The 14808-nt window shown below is 49.0% G+C and overlaps 1 protein-coding gene and 1 long non-coding RNA gene across 3 annotated transcripts in view; one reads left to right on the plus strand and one right to left on the minus strand.

The window, feature by feature from the left end:
- Window positions 1-3512, plus strand: part of Cables1 (Cdk5 and Abl enzyme substrate 1) — a 110511-nt gene extending 106999 nt beyond the window's left edge. For both annotated transcript variants that reach the window (XM_021150771.3, XM_021150772.3), the window contains one exon: window positions 2381-3512. In XM_021150771.3, the coding sequence (XP_021006430.1) occupies window positions 2381-2521 (141 nt within the window). In that variant the 3' untranslated portion in view covers window positions 2522-3512. The remainder of the gene's footprint in view (window positions 1-2380) is intronic.
- LOC110284843 (uncharacterized) lies at window positions 451-12153 on the minus strand. Its single transcript, XR_002376989.3, has 3 exons — window positions 12062-12153; window positions 11380-11500; window positions 451-1776 (listed from the first exon to the last, which is right to left on the minus strand). It is a non-coding gene; the product is annotated as an uncharacterized LOC110284843 (long non-coding RNA).
- Between the last annotated feature and the right edge of the window lie 2655 nt (window positions 12154-14808).

Consider the following 14808-nt stretch of genomic DNA (forward strand, 5'->3'; position numbering starts at 1 on the left):
CCTTTAAGGTCACTAAGCATATCAAGGCCACTAAAGCCATATCAGCCTCACTGTGCATCACTGGGACCAAAGCCACTAAGAGACACGAATTCAGTGCAGATTATCAGAATCCCATGGGGACAGAAGGAGCAGGAAGGAGTTGTGGGCAGGAGCCTTCATGGTAGTTTCCAGAAAGGGGTGCTTGCCAGGCAGGTGTGCAGTTAGGAGTGAGCAGCTTGAAGAATGCCAGTCAGCACTGGGCTGCCTGCAACTGGACAGAGGCCTCATTAGAGGGAAGGCAGGAGCTGGTGTGAGAGGGGAGTTCTGGATTGACTGGCTCGTGGTTTAAAAGCGTTCTCAGAGGTGAGTGAGCTAGACCCGGGAAAGGCAGGGACAGTTGATGTGATATTATGTACATCTGACTGCCCTACTGTTCCAAATGGTGCAAGAGAGTAAAGTAGGCAGTTAGCATATTGTTTAAGAAAGAATATTATTTTTGCCCACGCTTTACTAACTTTCAGAAATGGTACAGGGTTGAGTGTGTGCAGTCGATGCATGACATGGAAGTGACCATTGGATGCCAAACCCAAGCTGAGGGTCAGTAGGCTTGTACAGTTGTCCCTTTCTCCACTGGCTTGTCACCCAAGTACATCAGAGAACAGGCCCCCTGATAAGCAGTCTGTACATGTTAGGTTGTGCGCAAAGCAGGGTGATATAAGCTTACCCTGCCCTTCTCAGATGTGAACGGTCCCTGTGTACACCACAGGGACCGTTGTGTACACCAACACCTACTAGTCACCTCACTTGTGAGAGAGACTGCTGAAAGCCTGGCATCACACCTTCCTCCCACTCCTCCAGCTCATCCTGTAGGCACTGCATGGCCAAGCACAGAAAAGAGCAAATGGGAAAACACATTTGCGAAACTTTCACTACAAACATTTTCTGGTTTAGTTGTTGTTGATCTTATTATACACAATTTATAAGTCAAGCTTTACTATAGATCTACTATTGTATTACAGATCTACAGGATATGATACTGTGATTTCGGGGATCTACTCAGGGGGTCCCCAGGTAAAGTGGAGAAATGTTCATATATACACATACATGCTGAACTAATGCATCTTCAGAAGTAACACTAATACAGTTCTAAGCATTTTTATACTATATACATCTAACCAGAGTTCAGTGTTGTACCACACAGCAGAGGAATCAACAGTCAGTCAGTCAGTCAGTCAGTCAGTCAGTCAGTGAGCAGCAGCCTACCCTGAGATCCCTCCTGGTTACCTCAGTGCTGTCAGGGTTAAATATTTCATTAGTCAAACGCTGAGCTTAAGCCAAGACAGTAATCACTGGGTCTGTTCCTGATCCCAGAAGCCTGTACTATTGGGTGGACAGGTGAGGGGCTCGGGTCACTCAGCTGGTTAGCTGTGGGCCAGCCTCACGGGGACAGATCCTCCTCTCACGCCATGCAGAGGAGGCACTCTGATCCTTGCCACTGCGGTCTGACCTCGAAGCCCCACTCAGTTATAGCAGAATCCCAACTGGAGTCGGCCGGTGGTGGTGCACACCTTTAATCCCAGTACTTGGGAGGCAGAGGCAGGCAGATTTCTGAGTTCAAGACCGGCCTGGTCTACAGAGTGAGTTTCAGGATAGCTAGGGCTACACAGAGAAACCTTGTCAAAAAACAACAACAACAAAAAACGGGTCAAAAAGAAATCCCAGTTAAGCTTCTTGGACAATGGTTTTCCCATTCCTGTGATTGTAGAAGAGCGGTCTTGACCTCTGAGTTGTTATCACCTGTAAAATGGGCAGAAATGGAGAAATACTTTTAGAATTCTTAGAGGAATAAATGGTGGTGTCATGAATAGATAGACCTCTAGCCCTTGGGGAAGGTTTGCTGTCTTCACCACCAAGCTAAGGCAGGAAGCGCTACCTATACGAGCTCCCTGCTGGCCATGTGGCGGTTTGGTCATGTTTTTCTCATACTTGAAACTCACATTGGAATTTGGTTTTTACTGCAGTGGTGTTGGGATTGGGCCTCTAAGGGGGACTCGTGTCTTTCTTTGGGAGTTGATGTCTCTTGAGACTAGAGTAGCTTACAAGGGTGTGAGGAGGAGGCCAGCTCTGAGGCCTTCTGCACAGCATGGGTCCAGCCTAGCCTGGTTTTTCCCTGAGATGGATCAGCGCAAAGCCCTTACTCCATGCAGCTGCCTGACTTTGGACTTCTGGCCTCCAGAACCCCTAGTATCTTTAAAGTGTCTGATACGCTGTTCTAGCAATGAAGAGCAGATGCATCCATGATAACCACTCACTAGCTTGGTGATAGAAAAGTTGCACTTGGGGAAAAAAAAAAACCTATGTTTTTAAATGCAAAACTAAAATGGTTCTGTTGGCTTTGCAGAAACTGGAAGAGAAGTTCCGACTGAACAGACGAGAACTGATTGCCTTTGAATTCCCAGTGTTAGTGGCCTTGGAGTTTGCACTTCACCTGCCAGAGCACGAGGTCATGCCCCACTATAGACGCCTGATCCAGAGCTCCTAGCACTGGCCGCAGGAGGGCCAAGACTGCTTCCTGAGTGCAGTGGAGCGAGAGGGCAGAGGAGAGGCCAGTCTCCTCGCAGCTCTGCTTTCGCTGAGAAGCCCCAAGTTCCTGGAGACTTGAGGCTTGCTGAGAAGGCATGTGCTGGGGAGGATACAGCCAGAGCTCAGCTGTGCCCAGCTCTTCCTCTCAGGCACATGAGAAACTTGAGGCCGCCTCGTCACCTTCATTCCAGGCCAGTTCTGAATGTGTAGCATGATGTGCTGGGACAGAGGAGGGAGCAGAGTGCATGGGATTCCGGGATGCTGCTTCACGGTCCCTCGCCCTGTGTCGAGAGTGTGCCAACCTATTTTTATATCTGCCATCGGAAGTGCACTTCCCTGGGGCACAGGGGTGCGGGTGTGCAAGTGTCTGCGGATCACTGTTACACTCGACCCCAAAGCCAACGCCCACCTTCTATGGAGCTGACTTGTAATGCCTTCTAGGTAACAGCGACTCACATCCAGATTGACATCTCTGCTCTAGGAAATAACACTGTTTGTGAGACTGTACCTGCCACCCCCTGGACAGGGTGACAGTTCTCAGTGTAGGGTAAGTCACGTGCAGAGTGGTGCGCTCCGAGCTCCTGCTGTCACACCATGGGCTCCTGTTTAACCCTCTAGCTCTTGCCTGTGGAGACATGAGGGCTGCACTCCATAGCGTGTATTCCTGTGCTCTATGTTAGAGTGCATAATGAGCGCGTTTATTGTGCTAATTACATACATGTGTGTTTTATAAAAGTCTGTACTGGGGTAAGACGCATGATTGGTGTCTTGTGGCTTTTGCAGCTGGGACAAACTACATTTCAAGCTGTGGTTGAACTGATTGTTAGTACAAAATTGTGACTTGTCCTGAAGCATTAACCATGCTGTCACCTGGTGGTCATACAGGTACAGCCTTCTTGAAGAGAGCCTGTGGTCATGGAAAATTAAAATATTTTGTCGTTTTACATATACATAAATGTGTGTGTGAACATGTCACCTCTGTCGCCTCTCCACCCAGCTTCCCTGCTTCATCCCACCTTAGATCATAGTCGTGGTAAGGCTGCAGGCTGAGACCCTGTGAATTTCCAGGAGAAAGAGGAGGGGAAGAAGCAGGTGTCCACACAAGCATCTCAGCTCTAAAGGATGGCTCTCATTCTGTAGCCCAAGCTGCCTTCAAACTTGAATCCTTTTGCCTCAGCCTCCCCAGTGGGATTGTAGGCATGCATGCACGAGGCTGTCCATCCAACAAACTGGTTATTCGTTCAGCACAGCCTCGGCCGTACTGACTGCCCAGCCTGATCTCCAGTCATCTTCCTGCCTCGGCTTTCCCAATAGCCTGGACTACAGTGCGTACCACCTCTCCCAGCTCCTGCAGGGTGAGAAACTCACAGGCTTTTTTTTCAACCTTGCGGTTACCTGAATTCAGGCCTACATATTTTGCTATCAGATGTCCTTGTCCAGGTATCCGCTGGGTGGAATATGATAGCACATGGTCTTTATGCTTGCTTAAAAGTTCAGTCAGCTAATGTAAGAAACACATACTGTTTACAAAGCAAATTGGGAAACACTTAAGCTCCAGCTCTATGTCCTTATCTTCAAAATGCTCATGGCTGTCCTTTGCTGGCCTCTGTCACCATGCACCTTTACATTGAGTCTCCAGGCTCTCAGCCCCTCTCTCTCGGAACCTGCAGAGGACAGACTACCCTATAAACTGCAGGTAGGAATGGCCCATGCAGTTTCTAGGGACTAAGCTGGGAGTTGAGGGACCAAGTCCTTCCCTGTTTCTTGAACGCAGATAGATCTTCTTAGATTTGGGATGATTGGGTTTGAGTGACTAGATGGATTAAGACCTCACTAGGCTTTTTCCTTTTGAGCCCTATCATTACAAGTGTGTGGAGTGGGAGTCGTGCTTTAATTTGTTGGGGGTGGTGCCTTCATGAGAGTGAGGACATTGTAACAAGGGCTTCTTGCTCATGTTCACAACTCCAGCTTTCTGGGGGCAACGAAGATGAGGGGAGTCAGGGGCGAGCATCACACGGACTCTAGACACTTCCCCAGCCTTGGGTTTTGGCAAGGAGTCCAGAAGGAAACCTGAGCTTGTGCTGTGAGAAAGTCACAACATCATGAAGGCCAGTTCTAGAAGTTTCTGTGGCTTTGCTCTTTGGCCTTCATCACAAAGAGAACATCCAAGGCCCTCTTTCTCTACGCACTGCCCTGTACTTTCTTCAGGGTAGAACCTAGAAAAGCTCTACCCTTGGGACAACAGGGAGGTTCCCAGTCTGGCCTGCAAGCATGGATGGACATCTCTGCTTTAGTTAGCCCTGTATGTAAAGGAATGCAAAGAACCAAACAGAAAAGACTTTAACTGGGCCAGTTCCCACGCCCCACTGTACCTGCTCAGGAAACCCCAGCCAGCATGCATAGAAGTCACTTCCCTTTGCTAAGTCAGGAAATCTATGTCAAGTGAAAATATGGTTTGTTTTCCTCAGCCTTTTCTTTCTGATCAAAATTTCCTCAATAAGTTTTCTGTTGGCACCAACCAGCAGGCTCCACTTGGAGAGGTCACTTCACACAAATCAGTCCTTGTCACATGACTGTGAAGCAAGCCAGGATTGAAGTTCCTTCCCTTCCTTGTTCCTCCTTCCTGTTCCCACCATCCCAGAACAGCAAATAAAACAGCTCAGAGTGTGTGCAGCCGTTCCTTAGCACTCTCTGGCATTTCCTGTTCAGTGCTCAACTGCTGAGCGCTGTGCCCTCCAGGCCCTGGCCTCTGATAACTCAGGGGAACCTGGGCTTCCTGCCCCTTTGCAAATAGGCAGAGGGCAGGGGAGAGCTCAGGAGTGCCCCTGGTGAAGGAAGAAGTCTTTCCAAGCAGGAGGCTTGCAGGGAGCACCCTGAGGCCAGGGCAACCTGAGGTCCTTGCTGGGACAGGACAATGCTGCCAGGTGGGGGCTGCTGGGGACAAGAGGAGAAAGAAAACACCAGGAGCACAGATAGGGATTCAAATGTTAAGGTGAGCGAGCACCAGCTTGAACAAAGGCAGTTTCCCCGAGGTGCAGCTAATTACAAGGCAAACTGATAAGAGCCAAAAGAAGAAAGTTGGCTGTATGAGGTAAGTGTTGGGTGGTTTAGATGCTGGGACAGGTTACTGGGCACTGAAAGGTATATTAGAAGGGTTAGTAACACCATGGAGAGATAGGCAGGGCAACAGCATGGCAGGGTTTCTGGTAAGAACCAGCCCACATGGCAGAGAAGGGACTCTGTGCATGGGGAAGCTCCAGGAGCCTGCAGCAGCAGTTAGATCCTAACCCATTAGGTCCTATGGCTCTCCACACAGCCACTTGGCAGGAACACACTGTGTGGGGGTGGGGGTGGGGGGGCTAGCAAGCCTTTTTACCCTAGACAGGCCCATTCAGACTCAGCAGAAAATCTGAGGTACAGGGCTGGGGCCCCACACTGCTCTGCATGTATTAATGGCTGCTAGAAAGCAGTCCTCCATAAATGCAGACTAGAAAGTGACCTCTGAGAAAGAACCCGTCACCATGTATAAAACTGAGCTGAGAAAGGCATAGAGAGAATAAATGCACGTGGTTTTTGAAACAGCGAAGAGCGGTGCCAACCACTGGCTTTTCAGCCCATGCATCCCCTAACCCAGCCTAACACACACTGGACCAAGCCACAGTCATACCCAGGGCCCACACACAGAGCTGGCTTGCAGTGAGCCATTCTTGTTGTGACTTAAGTGTGAAATGTCACCCACAGGCTCGAGCATTTCAACACTTGGTCTGGACCTGGAAGTAGTGTTTCGGAAAATTGTGGAATGTTTTGGAGCCGGAGCCTCTCTGGAGTCTGAGGGTCACTGGGGGTGGGACCTGAGGTTCTGAGGTATTCTGATTTACCGCCTGGCTGTCCTCTGCTCCCCAGGGATGCCTGTGACCAGCTGCCTCGCGTTCCTGCCGCCCTTCCCTTCCTGCCATGACAGATTATGACTTTTTCCAGATCTTAAACCAAACTCCCCCTGTGGAGTTGCCTCTTGTCAAGTATTTGATCACAGCCAAGAGAAGAGCAACTTTTATAATCACCCTGGCCAGCAGTGGCCATGGGCACTGCTTGGGTCAGGCATGTGTCTCAGGCTGTCCAGGGACAATGGGGAATTGGTGCAGTAGAGGAGCTGTACAGCTGTGACCTGGTGGCATCATGGCTCAACCAACCTTCAGATTCTTGGCATTTTTCAGTGTGTCTCACACTGGGTTCTGGAAGCTTCCAATGGAAAGGCCAGTGGTGGTGGTGATCCCCCTGGTCAGGGGTAGGAACCTCTGACAATACAAATGCAGAGCCAAAGACAAGCTCCAGGTGCGGGCCCAGGCTGGGCAGCAGAGGTGGAAGCCCATATCAGGAAGTACAGGTGACAGATGGGACCCCCTTCAGAAGAGGCTCTGACAGTCACAGGGAAGAACAGGAACATAGGGCCCAGTCTATGTGAGTCTGAGAAAGTTACCATCTGCCTGGCAGGAGCGGGGCGGCAGGGCATAGTGGCGGCCATCAGTGAGTTCTAGAAGATCCAACAGGAGGCTGGCAGTCGGGACTCAGCAGATGGAAACGGCTGAGCTTAACTGACCATGTGCACGTGAGGAGGCACACCCTGCTCCGTGCAGAACAGAAACACACCGATGGACACCTACGACTCTGCGGGATGATGGAGCTTACTTGCATTCCATTCTTTTCTCTCTCTTCTAATTTTTGTTTTTGTTTTTCAAGACAGGGTTTCTCTGTGTAGCCCTGACTGTCCTGGAACTCACTCTGTAAACCAGGAAGGCCTCGAACTCACAGAGATCCACTTGGATCTGCCTCCCCTGCATGCTGGGATAAAAGGCCTGTGCTCCCTCCTGCCCCCAAGTTCCAGTCGTTTCTTATTCCCATTGCTTGGTTGACAGGAGTATTGACTGAAGCTTAAGGGACACAGGTAAAGTCCAAGGCACAACAACTGTCAGGTGGTTCCTATGGCAACGGTTATTGTTGCTTTGCTGATGTCTCTAACCAAGATTACCCTCCAGCAGCTGACTTTCCGTGATCTTGAGGACCTGTGCAATCAAGGGCTTCCTTCTAGTTGGTTACCCCCTGGTCCCATCCAACTGCCTGGAGAGCTGTCCTCCAGAAGCCCTTTGGTAGCACCAAAGGGCTACCAAACTTTGGTCAGCAAAGTTGTCTGTGGCTTTTTTCCCTCCATTCATTCCTATGCTGAGAATTGAGAGCTGATCTTTGACTTATGAATGCAGGGCTAGCAGGCTTTCAATCTCACTGGTGTCTGCACCTAGCACGTCCCTACCCCAGGGCAAAGCATTCACTCCTCAGAGAGCCAGGGGGAGGGGGTCAGGCCAGCTCTTGTTTCTACAATGGTATCTATGCAGGGCTTAACTATGGGCCACACTCACTGGAGCAGCCTCTTTTTCCTGTGAAGGACCCAAGAATCCCTTACAAACAACGTATCTGTGGATCTTAAAGCCACTACCGGATCCCCCAGGCACCCAGATTCCAAGAGATATGATAGGTCCCCTACTTGTATAATGGGCACAACTCAAGTAAGTAAGCCCCACCCCTGTAAACTGTCTCCATACCTTCAGAGTTGCGCCTCTCTTCCTAGAATACAAAACCCTCCTCCGTTTCCTCTGCTACCAGCCATGGAATCAGAGACAGCCTGACTACACAAAACCTCTCCCTGCCTATGGAGAGTCTAAGAAGAGACTCTCCATTCTGCCCTTTGGACCTGAATACTTCTCAGAGTCCCTACCATACTGTTTGCCTGTCTATGGGTCTGAGGCCCAAATTCTCCTCAACCCCCCTGATATCTGTCTATAAGTCTATATGCCCATGCCGTTAGTAACTATTCTAGTAAATCTCTTACCCAAGTGGACAGTCTGCCCCAGTTTCCCCCTGGAGTCTCAACCCTGAAAACCTATCATAATGATGCTAAAAGCTAGGGTTGAACCAGGCACCTTTACATTTATTACCACATGTATAAGACAAACAAGAACCTGACACAGTGACTGAAGCATCACCCCCACAGACGTCTAAGTCAGGGCCCAGTGGGAAAATGCTAACTGCTGCCCGTCTCTCACACTTACCCTGGAGAACCTGCAGTGGACAGGGAAGAGGCATGACCCCTTGTCACAGATAAGACCTTGCCACAGCCCACTATTAGGAGAGGGGCAACTTGGAAATAAACAGATATCACTAGAGACAGAGTTGCCCCTTTATAGAACACCTTTAGGACCAAAGTCTTTCAACCAGAGTTGTGCTTACAATGGGGTGGTTTGGGGAATGTATAGAATGGAAAGGGGACCTTAGATGAAGCCTCCATCTGTAGGTCAGTTGTACTGCAGTCTCAAGATGGTAGGTAACATTCAAAGGGATGTGTTGGCTCTCTTACCTTCTGGAACCTAACAGCCCACAGGTTGTTACCAGTGAAGCCAGCATTCCTGTAGAGAGTCTCAGTCCACCCAAGGCTTTTAGGTCATTAGCCCCTCAGGCCCTCCCAGTTCTGCTCTGCTATTCAGTATCTTCAGAGTCTCAAGACACAGCCAAGCTGTGGGTGAGCCTCAGGATGAGGAAGGAGTATTGTATGCAACCCAACTGAGGTACTTTTTAGTTTCAAGTTCAAATTTGATTAAGCAATTCCAGCCTGGCACAGTGTGGCCCTGGTAACCCTCTCCAGGTCAAGGTTGCTTGGCAGTCCCACTCAACCCCCTAATCTTCTACACTCAGAGGGATGTCTTTGTCCAATCCCACCTTGTGCTTTACATCCTGGCCTATGTGCTGCCCTCCGCTGGCTTCTGTCACTGGCGCTCCAGGCTGCTCTCCTCCCTGACTGCAAACCCAGTCTGCCTGTAACTGATTTCCCTTTTCCTCCCTGCCGACTCTCCAGGTCATCCCTTTGCACCTCTGCTTCAAGTCCGGTCTTTCTTGTCCATCTCATAGCCTTCCTCAAATCTTCTCCTGGGCCTTGGCTCCAGAGTGTCCTGTTCCCACCATCATGGGCCAGGCCTGTTCCCTTTCCAGGCCCTGTGGATCCTTGTGGGGCAGTGGCCTATGCACAGACAGTCTGGCCTTCAGTTGAGTTGAGGTTTTGAACCCTGGTGAGACCCATGGGTGGTAATTCCTACCTAAATGGGATGGTAGGCATTCCCTCATGTCTCCTGGACCTCTGGCTCCTGTCGAAGTTACCACCCCCACAGCCCCCACAGGAGAGGCTCGTGGCTTTCAGTCATGTACACAATGTCCCAAGTTTCTGGCCTTCTGGCTAGACTCCTCTCCAGTTACCTAGCAACAGCAAGATAACAAGTCCACTATAAGAGGGGCTGCTTGGCCCCACCTCGCTGGCTCTCCTCATCTCCTCCTCGCTCTCTAACCTCTCTCTCTCTCTCTCTCTCTCTTTAAGCTTTTACCTCTCTCTAAGCTTTCACCTTTCTTATTCTCTAGCTCTTTTTTCTCTTCCCCTTCTCCCTCTCTCCACATGGCTATGGCCGGTCTCTCTCTTTTACCGTCTCTCTTCCTCCCTGACTTTCTATAATAAAGCTCTAAAACCATAGACTGTCTCTGTTCATCAAGGCCCACTGGTGCTTGGATGATGGGATAGGCTTTCTCCTAAAGAGCTGTGTCTAATCTCCTGTCAGAAGGCCTTCCTGTGTTCCAGCCACAGATCAGACTTAGGACTCTCGCCTGCATGGGAACCTCTCTCCCTCTGCCCTCTTCTCGTTTCTCCAGGGCCGAGAGTGTCACCCCAGGGCCCCTATTCTATTCTCAGCTCCTCTGCTGTATCCAGCGTGGGATGCCAGAGACTAAGAACCTGGTACCAGGGACTGCCCTTTTTCCACTTCCCCCTGCCGTGTGGGGTCAGTGGCTTCACCCAGCCAGATGCCCACCCGGGACCGCATGGAAAGCATCCAGCAATCCTCCCGCGTCCACCTGCCCAGAGCACAGGAACTCTGGTGGGATGCAGGCATTCTCTCCCTCTCCCTACACCCACGTCCCCACAGAGCCTAGCACACAATCCCATGTCACACTCACTGAACTCAGACTGACAGGCTGGACACCCTGAGCACACAGACATCCATGGTCTCAACTGGACAGAATGTCCTTCACCTGGGAAGTCCCTACAATCCCTCATTGCCTTTTGTGGCTGGGTGATTTTTATAACTCTCTGAACATGGGAGCATTTGCTCCCAAAGGTCCCTAAAGTTCTCATGCCACCACAGACTGACCTCAGAGAGTCACCTAAGAAGGTGAACAAACTCACCAGGAAGCTTACAGTATAACTTTCAGTTTTTAATTAGAGACTAAATATGATTTTTCAAAAAGCCTTAAAAGGACTTTCCAGAGGAAAGAATGGCTAGAGATGAGTATTCATTCTCCAGACTTTTGCTCATTGAAAAACTCCACCTCTGGGTCCTATTTATTGTCCTGATAGCTGGGCTTAGAGCTATGGTTCTTACTGTGGCCAAAAAAGAAAAAAAGTATTAAGAAAAAAGAAAAGTTTCCAGAGGGGGCTGAAGAACTGGTCCAGCTGTTAAGAACATGATGTGCTCTTGAAAAGGACCCAGGTTCTGTCCCCAGTATCTATAAGGTGGCTCATAACCATCTAACTCCAGTGCCAAGGGATCTGATGACCTCTGCTGACTTCTGCACACACCAGGCACACATGTGCTGCACACACATGTAGGCAGAACACTCAGATACATAAAATAAGTAAATAACTAATCTAAAAACAGTTTCCAGAGGCCAGTTTACTATTCCAGACCAGGCCCTCTGGGGAGAATAAAGAGACATTTGACTAGTGCTTACCAAGTGTGGTCCTCAGAATCACTCATGGTGCTTGGAGAAGTGAAACTCCTTGTAATTCCAGAATCCTTGGAGGTGGCATCTGGGACTCCACAGCTTTTCCTGGTGGCATTTTTTTCTTAAGCTTGACAATCACAGTCATAGAGGTGTCAAGGTGTCATAACAAAACACATAGAAGACAGGCAAAGATTCTGATAGCAGCAGGGCCTCTCACACTTGTTAGAAGCCAGGGAGCCCAAGTTAGGATTCAAGATTCCAAGGAGCCAGGCTCCTGGCCCACAAATCCTATTTCATTCTTTTAAAAGCAATGTTCTAGAGAGTGTGTCTCTCTGTAGCAAGCTATATGGGGGCGAGTGGGGTAAGAGCGTTCACAGCTTTCTCTTCCCTGGGTCCTGGAGGGTGTAGGAAGAGGGAAACTCTTAGGCAAAGACAGTTTGGGTGCATGCCTTTAATCCCAACACTTGGAAGGCATGGGCAGGCAGATCTCTGTGAGTTCAAGGCCAACCTTGTCTACAGAGTAAGTTCCAGAACAACCAAGACTACACAAAGAAACCCTGTCTCCAAAAACAGAACTGTAAAATGAACTATAAATTCTAGCAAGCCCATATAAAAGACACACAATCCAGGTATTTTATTTACCAGCTGTAAGCCTGGGTTGGACAGGTTTGGAGCTATTCTAACTTACATCCCAGCCATGTGTCCCTTGTTACTTGCTGTTTTTGTGGCCATGTGCTCACGGTCCATCTCCTCTCATGGCTGGCCTCCTCTACTCTCTGATTCCTTTCGTCTTTCTCCTCTCTATGAAAAACCCGCCTACTTCTATTTACTGCCCAATCACAGGCTCTAGCCTTTTATTGACCAGTTAAATTAGGGAGCAAGGTTTACATGGTATCCATGGGCATAAGTGAGGATCAGATCTAGCATTTATCATTTGAATACAAGCAGCACCAGACTAACCCACTACACAAAACAAACCAAAACAAACAAGAAATGTTTTGACACCTAATGTGCCACAAGGGTGACACATCAGCCAAACAGAAGAAATACAATGGGAAATAGATCCTTGTGCCCTCTTGGTTGGAGGATCCTTTGTTATGATGTTAATTCTAATGTCTATAGAGCATTCAGAAGACACTCGAGATGATGCCAGCTTCTCTGAGTCCAGAGCTGCAGACTGTGCTAGAGACAGATGGATGGCTGAAGCCATGTGAGTTCACAGCAGTGCCACAGGAGAAAGTGGAGTGATGGAGCAATTATGAATGGAGTGACTGAGCACAGCCAATCACAGCTAACCATGACCTCATACCACAAAACCACTGCTCTAAAAACCCAGCCTCACCAAGAGACAAATATTGAGCAATGCCCTCATTTACACAGTTTACAAACAACCATAAAAAGGACAGCTGCATTATAGAAAGATCCACAGCCCACCATGGAACATGAAGCAACAGTTCAACCACAGCCCACCATGCTACACGAAGCAATAGTTCAAGCACTGAACCCTACCTGCTGTGCCCTCATAGTGCATTCAGGAACCCTACTTTCTCTTTTACTGTCTCTAAGGGCAACCACCACAGAAGGAGTGGACCCAAATCTTGAGAGACGGTAACATCTCATGACAGGGTAGAAGAGAAGGCATCTGGAAAGAAGAGGAGGTGTGTGGAGTGAGGGAGAGGTCACTGGGAAAGTGACACAGTCCTTAGAAGCCAGGACAAGGACTGACTCTTAGAAAGCAGGCAGCTGTGAGATGAGCTTGAGTCAAAGACAAGAACACTACTAAAGACTTTCACGAACACTATTTTAGGTGTGTGAACAGATCAGAGCGCTTGGGAAGGGTCAGGGGTGCTTGGGCCTCCTCAGTTGTCCATAGCCAAGCCTAGGAAATCAGCTGGAGGGTTACCTGGGAGTGATGTCCTTCTGTCCTGTGCAACATGAGGGCAATCGACAGCCCAATATCCCTCCTGATGGCACGTAGGGCATGGCCCCTTTGGCTTGAGGGGGTTAGGGCAAGCCCTCGCCCAATGACCTTGTTGACTACATTTGTATCAGGAGCCTGGTGGTCTCTGAGTCTTAGAAGACCAGGAGTCTGGGGCTGGTCACACAGCCTTTGCCAGCATGTGGTATTTTTGTCTGTGAGTCTTTTCACCTCTCTCATGGTACACTTTAAAGGCCAGTGCCAAAACTTCTCCCTGTGGAGTTAGGGGCCCCTTCTCCAACCACCTAAGTTTAGCTTTTATGTTGGGGTAGCTCTGGTTTAAAATAAAAAAGTAGGTCATCAGAAGTTGCTTACCTGCTGGGTTTTCAGGTCCAGACGAGTGTATTGTAACAAGGCCTTTGTAAGGCGTTCTAAAAACTGAGATGGATTTTCTTGTTTGTCCTGGATGATCTCTTGGAGTTTTTCAAAATTTACTGGTTTTAAGGCTACAGAGACTAGTCAAGAGGCAAGTTAAGAATCTATCCCTGGCTAAAATACCACCTAGGGAATTATAATTCCACCAAGGATCTTGTCAGGCACTGCCTCAGATCCCATTGTCTATGTTCCATCTGTTTGATGAGTTTCATCTGCAGGTGTTCTTGCCTGCTCCCAAACTCACCTGCATGTGTCAGGAAGTAAATTATTAATGAGGCTCAGAAGTACATTAGGGAAAGTTAAGCTTTAAGATTGAGTAACGTGCTGGAACTCTTTAGTGAAGGTGACGGAGTTAGAGGTATAGGAACCCAGTCTGCTTTCTATTTGAGAAAGTTCACTCAGCGAGAAAGGGACATGTACTCTGACAAGGCTATCTCTCACAGAAACTTCCCTTAAAGGAAGGACCGATGCTGGGTCAGGTGTCCCAGGGGGAGTGGGACTTGGAGGTTTGACTGTGGCCTTAGAGCAGGTGATGGGAAGGGTGGTGCCAAAGCAGGGTGATTGGAACAACCTTCAGCTGGCACAGGAGGAGGGGAGGGGTCTAGAAAGGTCGAGCAAGGAGGCTCTGGGGTAGTCTGGTGAGAAGGAGAAACTGAGGCGATGGTTTGGTTTTTCAAGGCATGGAGACAGGTCTGAGGTGGGAAAGAGGCAGTTCGTTAGCTGGGTTTTATTGTCATCTTATGGAAGTTTCATGGCTAGGAGAAACTGGGTTGGAAAACAAGAAGAACAGAGAGTGGGGTTGAAGTGAAGATAGGTAAGCATTTGGGCATAGAGGACCTCTTTCCATTTACCAGACCACGGGCAGTCTGAAGATCCCATAATATAATAGGATCTAATGTTCCACTAAGTGGCTATTTAGAGTCATTGTTCAATGGGTACTGAATCCAGACCTTAGTGTAGAGGTGTACTAGCTTTGATACCCTCAAGTCGATCTCAGTGGGGAGCCTGGAGGCACGACTGAAGACGATGTGTCCATTGTTTGATGGGATGGTATTGAACTATTCATACCAGCATCTCGAGAA

Source organism: Mus caroli, unplaced genomic scaffold, assembly GCF_978045245.1.
Source record: "Mus caroli unplaced genomic scaffold, Mus_caroli_1 scaffold_19, whole genome shotgun sequence".
In the NCBI taxonomy this organism is placed as follows: Eukaryota; Metazoa; Chordata; class Mammalia; order Rodentia; family Muridae; genus Mus; species Mus caroli.